We start from the raw sequence: 14,101 nt of genomic DNA, 5'->3' as shown, positions 1-14,101 counted from the left end.
TGCAAATTGGCAAGAAATATCGCTGCAGAAACTGCGGCTATGCCCTTAAGGGTGAAAAAGAAAGGTACGTTCGTCCCTTAAGTGACTGTGGATATGGTTTAGCCTCGACCTTCGACCCCACGGAGTCAAGTGCAATGTGGCAGCCCTTAAATTTAATATCGAGGGGTTGCGATTCTCTTTGCTTGGGTGTGTCTGTGTATATATATATATACGCTATCTGTCCGCAGTGCAGTCGACATCGATTTTTCTTGGGGGTGCATCTTTCTTGGTTTGTCTTTTCTCTTTGTTTACCTTATCTTTTCTCTTGGACGTTTCACCCTCTTATTTTCCCCTCTGCCTCCGTAACTCGAATCGATGACTCGGTGCTGTAAGGAGTTCATTCAGAGATCGAACATGACTCGGAGCTTACTTCACTCCTATGAAGACTCGGTATAAAAAGAAACGACTGAGGAATGTACGAAGACACTGAAGTTGCACGCGAATGCCGTCGCGAGGGGGTGTCGATAGAGCCGATGGGTCCAGGGAGGGTAGCTGTGAAAAAAAAAAAGTTATTTCTCAATGAGAGAGGGCGCCACGGTATAGAGGGTCTGTTTATTTTTAGAGGGATACTGTTTTCTGTTTGCTGCGGTTCTATATTTACCAAACAGTCGTCTCGCGGCTCCGTCTATTACCCATGTGGCCCAGCCACTCCAAAGGAGGAACCCGGTAAAACGATAATTTACTTCACGGAATAACTTATACTCGTTAGGTGATACTCCAGGGACGTACGTGAAGTTTTTTTAAATGGGGGGCAGTCTTCCAATTCTTATTTTACAAGGTTCCGTTCACGCTTAATTATCCCGACGAAGATCTAGGTCGATGGGACAGACTATCTGTGGAATTGCGGAAATATGACGATTTGACGTTTGAACCTTTGTTCCGCGACTGACTTCCGGTTCTGGGTTACCGTTGCACGTGCAATTACCCACAAATCATCTTCACTCAACTCCCTGGTACTTTGTTAGTATTAGAATTTTGGAACTGTACGACTTGGTTGGAGTTGCCTGTATTAAAGTATGTACATGGTGGGCTGAAAAAATGTATCTTATTGTTCTACACAGTAGGTGCCTAGGACGCGTGAAAAAGGATACGTGGCCACGTGTGGATCTTGGCAGGAATCTGAGGTGCGCTGTGTATCAGGAAACCAGTACGTAATGGGATAGCAGTAAGTGGGAAACACTTGAGGATGGGAATTGCTGCGCTTACCATTGGCTCAAGTTTGAATTTCAAAGGGGGTTCCCCTTGTACGGACAACTTCAATCTGATTGGTCGAACGTGTTTGTTATTGGACGAGCATGACGGCGCTTATGGTAAATTGTCGATGTGACGCCTGGGCCAATCTCCTTCAACGAATATCGTATTATGATCTTTTGTTGGAAAGAAAATGGCGGTTCTACCGTGAAACTAGTTCTTATTCCAGTGAAAGATAACAGCCGGATGCCGGGGCTCTCGTAGTAAGTCGTAGAGAAGGCTGCCGTGTTAGGGGTTGTATTTTTGCATTGTCGTCACGTGCGTGATCTTATTACTAGCACACGTGGTGTAATATTCTACCCTTGTGTTTCCCGAACTACCCCTACCGGCAAAAACTCTCATCGGAGGGGAAGGGGCGGCTCCGTCGACGACGGGGAATCCCCCTTAAACGTTGTTGGGATGCGACACCGGTATCCGGGAGGGATGATCGAATGCTGCCAAAGTTTCCGTACAGGGCCTGTCTAGAAAACTACCCTCTGTGCCATGTCCGGAGAAAGCCTTAAACATCCCTTATTACTATCCTCGAGTATATTCCTGACAACCTACCCCTATACTCCCCAGTCGATCTATAGAGTTTCTGAAATTCTTTCAACCCTTAAAAAAAATTTTTTACATTAAACATTTTTTTCAAAATTTAAGGGTGTTATTTTAAGAGCGGGGAATTCAATGTCCATTTGGCTCTCAAATTGTGGCAGTGATTATATATTGACTCGGAAGCCTCGATACCGGAAGTTACATAGGTACTGTCTGTTTACGGATAAATATAGCCGTTCTACTTGGCGAACCGGTAATCGGCCGATTAAAATTATAATACAGGGTTTCGTGAATTAATTTACAACCCCTTTCTCTCGTACTTTCAGCTAACCCCTAGACCATCCCCACCAAGTAAATCCCTCATTAATATTAAGGAAAATTAATAATTAACTCTGGCAGGTAACCCGAGACCCGATTTCCGTATCGTGTTACCATTTACGTCCCCGAGAGGGTGTATCGAATTTTTATTTTAATTATCGTTATCTCTCATCGCGATTTCAACCCCTAACGGATAGCAGCGCAACACGAGAACGAATTTATCTTTTTCATCGTTATATGCGTATCGGGTCATTTTGTGAAATGCGTACCTAACCCAACCTAACCTGTGTATGCTCATCCCCTCGTACCTATCTGCTTGGATACCCAAACTCACCTAGCCTTACGTGAATATTTCTTTAGAAATTGACTGAGGGTAACCGAAGTATCGCAATATGAAAAAACCGGTTACCCGGGAATCGAATATTCATTCGGACGAATACGTCGAAATGAATAAAGTTTTGTCGATTGTCGAACGGGCATCAGTAAATACTAGTAGCGTACCGGCAGAATACTTTCAAAAGAGATTTTACTCGTTCAACCCAGCATCCCGCTGTCCATATATGTCGTACATATGTGTACCGTAGTAACGTTACGTACACCCTGTATATATATGTATGATCCGATCGCCCGATGCAATCTTCCACTCAGACGACACTCAATTCAGCCTTACGGCGCAATTATCTTTTTACCCACGTTATACCAGCCTCTATAGCGGCTCAGTTCGCCTAGTCGAAGTATTACGATTTTATTACAGCTCGCGCTTAGCCTGGACACGAACCAAAATTTAAGTATCCATCGATTTTTAAAAATTCGCGTTACCTTGCCACCCTTACCTCGTGCACGATTCTTTGATGCTTCGTATCTCCCAGTAATTACTTGGGGCGCGGAAGAGTGTAGTAATAAAAAAAAAAGAGGTAAATTTGAATATTTTTGTAGCACGGACACAAACCACTTTTTTTTTATTCGGTCCTAGGATTGTTTCTGTACGTAACTGTGGGCTGGTTCGAACGTATCAGTAACTAGTTGCCAATTATCGAAATTCATGGAAGCATCGGGGCCACGTTCCAATGGAAACTCGTCATTATTTCTCTATTAGACTTTTTTCCCCCGCAATCGATAGAAACTCGTATTTTGAAGTCTGATTGAAAAATAACACGAGAGTATCGACTGTAGCGCCAAAGGATACAGTGTACAGTGTGCGTCTGCCTAAAGCGGGTATATCGAAAAATTTGTCATGGCTGGCAAAATGAAAAAAACGATAAAAAAAAAGAGAGAGCCACCATATCGCGACGATAAACGCGAAATTCAATATTGACAAGAGGTATTGTTAGTTTCAAGGCGGGGAAGGATGGCCTTTTGTTACGACCCTGTCAGTCCCGTTATTCTTATAGGATTTTGTGTCCAGGGGGTTGGTACCTATATACCCAGTGTCCTCGTCAGTCCCTCCGAGCGTGCATTATGTTGCTGGTAATGCTATTCATGAGCCGGCGTGATTATCGGAAAACTATATATTTATCCCAGGGCCGTATCAAATCCCTATTTTTATAGGGTGCCTGCGCCCCCCCGTATTATTCCGATACAATTTCCCGTGACTAAGAAAGATAAATTTTCATCCAAATTTGACTCTTCCCTAATTTTTCAAATTTCGCTCCCGCTTAAAATTTTTTCTTTTATTTCAACCACCTTTTATTACCATCACTAAAATAATTTTCTTTCTCTTACAGGCTGCCACCGCCACAACAGCAGGTGACGGTCGGCTCGTTGGGTGGCGCCGGGGCGCCCGTAGGTGCTGTGGGTGCAGGGTCACAGGGTCAACCATTGGCGATGCCAGTCTTTCCCTTAAGGGCTGCTACGGTGCCCCATTACTCGCCCTACTCGCCGTCCCGTTTTCACATTGACAAGCGATGCCAGCATCGATGCTCCTGGAAATGTTTTTCCATCGCACTCATACTGCTGGCTGTTGCGCTTACAGCGATGCTCGCCTACTTTGCAGGTAACTGTAATAATTAAATTTTTAAATAATCCGACAAAAAAAATTCATACTCGTACCATATAATTATTCAAAAAAATTATCTCCAAGCTGATCGTTTCTCTCGGTCCCACACTGTATAAAACTTTCTTGGCCCGTTATCGTCATGGCTATTGGCAACTTCAAAGGGGAATGGGTGAATGAGCTCAATTAGTATTTATAATGTCTCTTCGTTGACCACCATGAACTTCGACCGGTTGGCTCGTTCAATTACTGCTTATACAATGGCGTTTAATATTCATTACTCCATTAAATGACGATCGTACAATTTTCAATGTAAATGCGAAAATGCTTTCGTTCAATATTACCTGTACGTGTTACGTGCGATGAAATCTGCGCATTGGACGATGAAAGTTAATTTCATATGCTCACAGATATATCGATGCGTTACGTCATTGAAACTAATACGATAAAGTCAATAAATAATAAAGTAGTTTGTCGTGTTTTCTCCATATACCTATATGTATAACGAATATATATATACATATACAGCGAAGATGGTCGTCGGGTATTGTTGTCACAGTAGGAAGAAAATAAAGGGTCAGAAATAAGGGTTGCAGAGGGGCGTACACGTGTGACACGTGGGACGTCGGTAATGTAGAAATCAATAATGCGAGTGGCACGTGGTAATAAGGTTCTACGAAGGGTGTCTAAAAATAAGTGATTCGCTCTTTTTCCGAATCCGTCAACGACCTTTAGGTTAGGTTGGGATGCTTTATTGTCAAGTTTTGCTTTATTTTTAAAACCCATCTCCATTCCGGCTAACGTGCAAGGGATTACGTGTATGCGTGTATATACGATTCTTTTTAGCAATGCCGGAACACATTGGGGCCACGGTTTTATGAAGAGAAACGACGGTCTCGGATACGTCGACATTTTTACAAGGGTGACTTCCGCTACCAAATGCAGCTCACATCCGCCATTAACGCGCGCTATGGTTTGGGGGTTGGGTTGGAACTTGGAATTTTCATGGTATCACGAGGGATGAATTCCGACGGCTAATATCGTCTCCGGCGGAGGGGCTGAGAATGGTATAGGGGTTGTTTTCTTGAACCCTTCTGGGAACTTCGACGAGATTCCTATTGGTTCCTGAGCCCAAGCTCAGTGGTACCAATAACCAGTGGTCAATATTACATAATAATAATGGTAAATAGGAGGCGAAATAAACGAGTATAGCCAGGGGGGGGTTGTTCAGAAAGGGGGATGATTTAAGAGGGGTCGCCAGTAAACTCGAAATTCCCGGTGGTGTTTACTGGTGGGGCAGAAGGAAGTGGGAAAAGAATCCCTGGGCCAATAGGGGCCAGTCGCGAAAATCCTGTTGGGGTGGAAATTAGCGATGATCCGTCAAAGCGACGAGCAATGAGAGCGAGAGAGCTGGAGATAGATTTAAGGAAGGAAACCACAAGTCGGCCATTGCCGTCAATCAGTCGGAGCTAATCTTTTCTAACCCCTGTGCTCATTTAACATTTTTATCTTGGCTCCTTTCTTTCCCATTCACTTTCCCTCGGCCACTCCCTTCAGGCCTTGTTGCCGATTCTCTGTAGTTTTCTATTTGATTGACCGGTAAACTTGAAACAGTTGAACCCTGAAACCCTGCTTGACAATTCCACTCGTTGCAACGGTTGGTGGGGAATTTCAATAATTGTCAATCAAGTACAGGATTAACTTTAACTGTTTCAGCTGTCAGTTCAATGAGGCCCATTGACAGCACCAACTGTATTGTAGTTCAAGACGTCAAAGCTGTTACTCATGAAAACGCACACGTTCACGATCCCATATCCACGCAATTGCCTACAGAAGGTAAATATATACCATGTGAACGAACCTTTATGTCTATGGTTTTAAATACCGGTTTTTTCTGGGGAATCGTAATTTTAATTTTTTTTTTTTAATTAGAATCATTGCCAACCAGCACAGCAGAGCACTCGAGCGCAGTTGACAGCGCAGACCAGCAAAGCGACCCGCAGATTCAACAATCGGCTCAGCAATGGCCATCCGTGCTGGAATTGCAGGCGTACAACATGGCGCGTTCGGAAGTGATACCGCCTTATCACTTTTGGAACTTGGAATTTCGCAATAAGCAACCAGCTTTTATCAGGCTGAACCTGACTCTGCCTTGGGGCGCCAATTTCGCTGTGTACGGTCGTAGGAACGTGGCGCCCAGCGTCACGCAGTATGATTTTGCGGAATTCGTTAAGGGGGGCAGAGTCGATCATCGATTGAAGAGGGAAGCGATACCGGAAGCCGTCAGTTTCATGGAACGTCCGATTTCCGGGGAGCAGCAGGCTAACTTCTATGGTCACGTGCTGGTTAAACGCTCTCCAATGGAACCCATGCTCGTCAACGTGAGCCTACTTCAGTACCTGGACACTGGTCGCTGGTTCCTGTCTGTTTACAATGATGAACTTCAGCCCTATAACGTCACCCTCATCGTCACCGAAGCCGAGGGCGTCTCGACGACTTGTCCCAATGACTGTTCCGGTCGAGGTTCTTGTTACCTGGGCAAGTGCGACTGCATCGACGGCTATCAGGTTTGTGGATGAAGAAAAAAAAGGATTTTGAAATTCCAAGTTATGCTCATCCTTTATATTTTAACCATTTCACTATTCAACTTGGAATTGCTTGCATACCTTGAAAGTTTATCTTGGAATTTCAGGGCGCTGACTGTAGCAAGAGCGTTTGTCCTGTCTTGTGTTCATCCCACGGACAATATGGCGGCGGAGTATGTCACTGTGAGGATGGCTGGAAGGGTACGGAATGCGACATTCCTCTAGGTGATTGTCAAGTACCTGATTGCAATCAGCATGGACAGTGCGTGCGTGGATCTTGCGTCTGCAATCCTGGTTGGAAGGGATCCTTTTGCGATGAACGTAAGTTGGCTGAAAAGGGAAGCGTGAATTTATTTAGTAAAAATAGCTAATCCGAAAGCGGTCTATTAGCAGCGCCAGTGGGATCGTTAATGATGCACTGAGCACCCTTTTGGAATTGCTATTAATTTTGTAATCCGTAAATCTCACCGACTGTGTAACGTACCTGTTATTTCAAAGAGCCCTTCGGTATCCGGTCGTACGCTACACATTTAATTTAACGGTGTAAATGTCGAGTCGCTGGTAATTTCGTGTAATTGCTGGAATTGCCAGTGTTTCCAATGAAATTTTCCGTGACGCCGTACTCGCCTATACTGCAGCAGTTAGTTACATACATAGATAAGCCTCTGCGACAGGATTTAATATTTATTTATGCGTTGCATGCGAGCGCAATTGCTATTAGGGAAAGATCGCGGGACTAATTGCACCCTGATAACATTTACATCGTGCTCGAGGTAATTACCAAGAAATAAGAAACGGTGAAAGAGTGTAGGGAGAAGTAAAAATACCTTGAAGAAAGGAAATTCAGCAATTTGTATAAAAATGGTAGGAGTCGATCAACAAAAAAAAATTACAAAAAAATACAAAGCTTGTATTATCATATTCACGTTTAATCTCTGTCACTGTTATTATTATTACTTTGTACGTCACAACTTTGTATACTTTCCATATGGAATTTCATTCAATCCGTATCGGCCTGTTCTTCTGTTCAGCCGATTGTCCTGATCCCAGCTGCAATGGACATGGTGCCTGTGTAGCTGGCAAGTGCTACTGCAAGGCAGGTTGGCAGGGCGAAAGGTGCAATCAGGTTGATCAGCAGGTCTACCAGTGTCTACCCGGATGCTCCGATCACGGAAGTTACGATCTGGAATCGGCTTCCTGCATCTGCGAAGAACATTGGACCGGAGTGGACTGTTCTCAGCCAAGCTGCGGTCTGGATTGCGGACCGCACGGTTCCTGCGAGCAAGGAAGATGCAAGTGAGTTGACAACAAAGTCCTTTACTTCAAATACCTATATCTACCCACCTAGCATGTTATCCACATGAGCAAGGTACGTACCTCAAACGTCTATAGCAATTCCACTTCTTCCATGGAGTTGCCTGGGAACAAGTTATTTTTACCATACGAGAGTTTACTTTTTCTGTTTTCTTTTCTTACCTGAAATTCAATTCCAATGGAATTGAATTCAGTCGCAGTCAACCAGTGAAATCTATGGACTGTTTAAAGTTTGAGTCAAATAGAGGTTTCATTGGAATTGCTTATCTTTCGCCTATCCCTTGTCACTGGATTTGTTGAATATATATTTTTTTGAAAATTTATCAGGTGTCACGATGAATGGACCGGTACCAAGTGTGATCAGAAACCTTGCGACCTACGTTGTGCAGAACATGGACAATGCAAAAATGGTACCTGTGTCTGCAGTCAAGGCTGGAACGGTCGTCATTGTACTCTTCGTAAGTATAATTACAGAATTTATGTACAATATCTTTTTATACCGTCATAAATTTCTCTTTAATATTATTTCACTTCCACTTTCACAGCCGGATGTGAAAACGGATGTAGCAGACATGGACTTTGCACCCTGCAAGACGGGGAGTACAGCTGCGAATGTTCTACTGGCTGGGCTGGACGCGATTGCAGCATCCAACTCGAAATGGAGTGCAACGACGACTTGGACAACGATCAGGGTGAGTTTTACTATATAAAATTATACAAAAATTTATTCAAAATTTCTCCCCGAACAACAGTAGCATCGATACCGAATTCAATTTAAAGCGATACTTATTGCCGTACAGATCAATCCAAAAAAAAAAATCATTATAAAATTCAAAAAAGAGTCAAGCATATTTTTTTTTGCAAAATAACAAAATTACTGTCGCATGGCTCCCCTTGAAATTTTTTTTTTTCATTTAAAATTCCCCTAAATTAAAAAATTTAATTATTCATCTGTCAATACGCGATACGATCAGTACCTTTTACTTTGGAGCACGAGGGGTAAGACAGTGTACATAAAAAGTAATATTTCGATTAAAAAATACGAGAGGATTCCGTAAGCAGGGGGTTTGAAAATTAAAAAATAGAAGGAAAAAAAAAAGAGAAAGAACAAGAATGGAAATGGGTTTGCGCAGACGGAATGCCCGATTGCTCGGACAGCGAGTGTTGCACTCACGAGACCTGCTCGGATCACATAATGTGTCTGGCGAGCAACGATCCCGTCGAGGTGCTTTTACGTAAGCAGCCACCCAGCGTGACAGCGTCCTTTTATCAGCGCGTGAAATTCCTTATCGAGGAGAAAAGCGTGCAGAGCTACGCGCGTATCGACGAATACAGTGAAAGGTAGGATAGCCGATTTTTACTTGACTTAAAAAAATATCTATAATCGAATATATCAATATATAGGTCGTTCGACGGATAACGATGATAACGACTAACTGATAATTTTTCAAATTTACTACAAACTTTCTCTTTTAAGGATAATTGAACCACGGTTGACAATACTGTTACGTAATTTGTTTTTGAATGTAAACAAAAAAAATTTTTTTTTACAAATATCACCTGTCAACGTACCACGTGGCGAAGGTGACGCAATAATTTTTCCAATAGTATTGTCAGCCAAAGTTTGAAGGTTGCGTGTTGATACTGTAGGTTGACATACGTATATTATAATGAAGAGAGAGAGAGAGAATGGTTCAGAGAGTGTGTTTGTGTATGCGAGAGAGAGAGAGAGAGAGTAGAGGGGTGTACGGCGGCAGTAATCAGGAGAGCTAATGACTAGCCAGGCCGAATACTAAGGAGTACCCCTGGTGGGTTTCATAGACCTTAACCATCCCCTTATCCTCTGTGAAAGAACCCATCCCGCCCCCCGGGCTCGTAACCATCTAAAATGCAACCCTCTGAGCGAACGACCTCCCGAACCTCTGGATACACGTACTTTAGTCTTTTGGCTAGTATCACGGAAGAGAAAAAGTGCAGTTGCAGTGGCAGCTGCGTTGTATTAACATTGCGCAATTGCAGCTGCGAGTTTTTAATTTTGGATTGTTATTCTGATTGTTTTTTTTGTCAGCTACACTCTGCACTTGAAATTTTTTTTTGTTTTTTTTTTATGATTTTCAAAAATTTAGGCTATCGACTTGATACTCTTGTTTGTACTGTAGAATTTTTTTAATTTTGACTTTCTATAAACTGTCGTACTTGTAGGCGAACTGTTTGAGGAATATTTTTTTAAATTTTGTATCGATCCAAAATTATTTTTCGAATTTTCTTTCTCGAGGGAATCTCTGCCAGGAGGGTTGCGTCGGTACGATGTACCGGGGGGTTCGTGTATTTTGTCTAGTGTTTCAACCCTCTGTGTATAACCCGCCATTAACCAAAAAAAAAACAAAAACCAACCACTCTCAACCCATAGTCAAGAAAGCGAGAGAGAGAGTGAGAGAGAGAGAAAGAGAGAGAGAGAGAAGGAGAGATATAAAGAGAGAAAGTGCAAGATTGTGCGAGAGAAAGAGAGCGCGAATGTCGAGAGAATGTGAAATTCTGATGAAAAACGGTAAAAAAAAAAAAATTTGCAAAATTTCATATCCAAAAAACAAAGCATGCAGAGATACACGTGTATAAGCGTAAATACAATCTCTGTATTGTATGTCTATACGTGTGGTTTCCAAGGTAACTGCGCGTCGAGTGAATGCGCGCGAGAAAGATAAAAAATGCGAATGCGTGTGAAAATGATGAAACCGTAACGAAAGAAAAAAAAAAAAAAAAAGAAGAAAGACGAGAATTTAGAAAATAGTTTCAAAAATACGTAAAAGAGCATTAACGATTTTTCGATAACGGCCATTTTTCCTTTATTTTCGCAAGATCGGCACTTCGTCATTTCCTTCGTATACTCTCTTATTTAATATTGAAAAAAAAAAAAAAAAAAAACCGTGACGATCTTGCGAAAATAATTTTTTTTTTTCATCACTCAAATATTAGTATCACTTATCAGCGATGGTAGACACAAGTTCGAAATTGTTCGCTTCTCGTTAATTTTTCGCCATCCTATACGAAGCATACGGTCATTAAGAGTATACACGAGTGTCCTGCTCGCTTCGGTTAATTTCGATATCTCGTGTCTTCGTTTACTTTGGAACGATTCGTATCTTTTTACTCGTCGTGCGTGTCTACTATATAGGTTTCGCCAATAGGATAGCGTTACAATAAAAATACGATAATAAGCGAAAGACAATGAGAAGGCGATGCTGTCTCGTGACAATCGTTTATCTGTACCTACGCTCTACATACACGTGGGCCACCGTGAATCCCAAATAAGGGATTCAGTGACGTCATATTGCAATGGCCGCCAGGTTCGTCCGATTCGCTAGCTATGTCCTTATCATTACATGTTTGTTGCGTAGTTTCCAACTTGTGTCTGTCACAGTGTTTAAAAAACCACTCTGTGTTGGATGATTCTGCGAGTGAGTGTTTCTTTCATGCTGAGAGTCAGAATGAGTGTGTGAGAGAGAGAGAGTGAGAGAGAGAGAAAGAGAGAGAGAGAGAGTGGGGCGATATGAGATAAATCACACAAAATTTTTTTAATATTTCGTTTGTGCGTGTCGAGTGCGTGAGTGAAGTGCGTGTGACGAGTACGCTTGATTAGTGTGTGTCTACGTCTATTGTTTCTGTATGGTGTCCCGTAAAAAAATGTATGGTTTCCATCGTCTGAAATTTTTTTTTTCAAAAAAAATTTTTTTTTCAATTTTTCCAAAAAAAAATTTTTTTTTTCGCATCTCTCACGCGCATTCAAATTGTGAACAAAAAAAAAAAACGTGCATTACCGTTCTCCGACGATCCGAATTTTTTGACTCCTCGCTCCAGTGACATTTTTGGAAACTCATACAAATTTTCACGGCTGACACATATTCGTTTAGCCCGCCCACGCGGGTTCTGTGACCGTGATAACGCCCTTTTTCTTCTCGTTGGTTTTTCCCACACGTAGTGAGTTCTGGAATTCCTTTACACCGCGGTAAGTTGCAGCTACAGTGCTCTCTCGCTAAAAAAAAAAAGTCAAAAAAAAAAAGAAAAGACAAAGCGTTTACATGTCCAAGCCATTTTTTTTATTGCTCGTCGCTCGTTATTACAAAATCATTCTTACATGTCTAGTAATGATAGTTCCCCAGCTTCTTTCCCCTTCATCCCCCCCGCCTAGTAACCTTTGCCGTTTATCACCCAGCCCTGCTCAAAAATCCACAGTGGTCATTAATAATTTATCAAAAATTTTTCCTAGTAGATTCGTATAATTTATCCCCGCCAGTTGATATTAAAAATTTTTTTTTTTTTTTTTTTCAAATTTATCCATCCCTCCAAAATCACCACCCCCTCTTCGCTCTTTATATCGTCCGTCGTTGTTTGCCGTCACTACCGCTTGGTCTACGTTTGCTTCGTCTGTCACTTTTTTTTTTTTATTTCGCCACGCGAATTTCACGTCCCTTGACCGTCGCGTAATTGTTACGTAAAGCGAATAAAAAAAAAAAGAAGATTTTGTAAAAAAAGTTGCATCGCGATAACGAAAATAAATAATTTCGGGCTTTGCGTCACGATCTGGCGTATCCAGTTTTTTTTCTTAAATTTTTTTTTTTGTCATCCTTCAAGGGACGCGAATTCGCCCTTGTCACGCATAGACTAACGAAAATCGTATTGTCTTCTTATGTCGTATCTGTGATATATGTCGTGGGATTGCGTAAACGAAGAATCATTTGTTATCCCTGTGTCTTGTCTTTGTCCTGTGCCAGATACTCTTGTCTCTCTTAGACCTTTAGTGCAGCCAAATACAATCACTATCATCACCAGCAGCAACAACCACAAAAAATATATATATATATATATATACCACCACCACCACCACCGCCACCACCGCCAATGCCGTTGTACAATTGTCTTGTTTTCCACGTGTCTCTTGTGTTTGTTTGTTCGTTTGTTCGTGCGTTGATTGTTTATCGTTGCCAGAGGCCTTTGCACACGTGTATTGCCGAGAAGCAGACAAACCCTCGTCCAGTGTCAAGCATACAATTGCTTAAAAATTAGATGTCTATCGAGAGTAATTACTCTGACCGATATATATATATACGTATATATATATAGAAAGAGAGAGTGAGTAAGAAAGTGCGAGAAGAGAGAAAGAGAAACGCTGATTGAATGGCTGTGGGGGGGGGAAAGAGACAGAGAGAGAGAGAGAGAATGACAGATAATCGTATTGGATAGCGATTCTAACGAATTAGAGGGACGAGGAGAGAGAAAGACAAATTATATACTTGAGAGAGAGAAGGAGAGAGCGAAAGGGAGTCGCTATTTAATACGTGGAGATAAACAAAAAAATATTAAAAAAAAAAAAGATGAAAGAAAAAAAAAAGAAAGAATCCTACAGCCGGAGGGTGAAATAAATTAGAGGAGCTTCCGCGCCGGTCAGACGACTCTGGACGCTTTTTATTGTTTCTTTTGTATGCTATCTTTAACGTAGTGATAACAAAAAATAGTTAGATACAGTCTCAGGGACAGGGTGAGCACGATTGTTGTGTCGACGACCAGAGTCCGCGATGGAAGCTGTGTGTCTATTGTGAAGGATTTGAACGAGAGTGCGAGAGAGAGGGAGTCTGTCTCTATCCTTAATTCCGAAAGAAAGAAAAAGTTTTACCCCATTTCCAGGCGCGATCTTAACCATCCACATATCCAACCCACCAAAAACCATTCACCATCAGCCCTGCTAACCAGCCCACCGCCCTAACCCCCCCTGCGCCCTGAAAGAAAAAGGTATAGAAAAGGGTACGTGCTGTCCGGGAGTTATTCGCACGTGGAGAGAACTACGGAACTCTTGTTGGTAACTCGAAGAACACGAAAAGAGAGAACGAAAGAGAGAGAGAGAGAGAGAGGGAGAGAAAGGAAAGATATGAGGCAATCGATCAATTACGGGATAATGATAATAATTGAAAAACCTGAAAAACCTCCTTCGTCCCTTGTCTGCGTCTGTTCTTCACTTGTCTCTGTGACCCACCGAAAATATTTAATCCTCCTCCTCCCGCCCCCCCCCCCCCCC

General features: G+C 42.2%; 1 protein-coding gene across 8 annotated transcripts in view; it reads left to right on the top strand.

Annotated features, from left to right (window-relative positions):
• LOC107268593 (teneurin-a) overlaps positions 1-14,101 on the top strand; it is a 233,321-nt gene that overhangs the window by 208,965 nt on the left and 10,255 nt on the right. For 7 of the 8 annotated variants that reach the window (XM_015741516.2, XM_025085864.1, XM_025085866.1 and 4 more), the window contains 9 exons: positions 3,867-4,135; positions 5,852-5,971; positions 6,068-6,702; positions 6,828-7,041; positions 7,752-8,016; positions 8,362-8,492; positions 8,580-8,726; positions 9,168-9,375; positions 12,011-12,037. In XM_015741516.2, the coding sequence (XP_015597002.1) occupies positions 3,867-4,135; positions 5,852-5,971; positions 6,068-6,702; positions 6,828-7,041; positions 7,752-8,016; positions 8,362-8,492; positions 8,580-8,726; positions 9,168-9,375; positions 12,011-12,037 (2,016 nt within the window). The remainder of the gene's footprint in view (positions 1-3,866; positions 4,136-5,851; positions 5,972-6,067; positions 6,703-6,827; positions 7,042-7,751; positions 8,017-8,361; positions 8,493-8,579; positions 8,727-9,167; positions 9,376-12,010; positions 12,038-14,101) is intronic. The other variant, XM_025085865.1, reaches the window with a different exon arrangement.

The sequence above is a fragment of the Cephus cinctus genome, unplaced genomic scaffold (genome assembly GCF_000341935.2).
Source record: "Cephus cinctus unplaced genomic scaffold, Ccin1 Ccin1_scaffold0566, whole genome shotgun sequence".
NCBI lineage: Eukaryota > Metazoa > Arthropoda > Insecta > Hymenoptera > Cephidae > Cephus > Cephus cinctus.
This window is presented reverse-complemented; position numbering and strand designations above follow the sequence as displayed.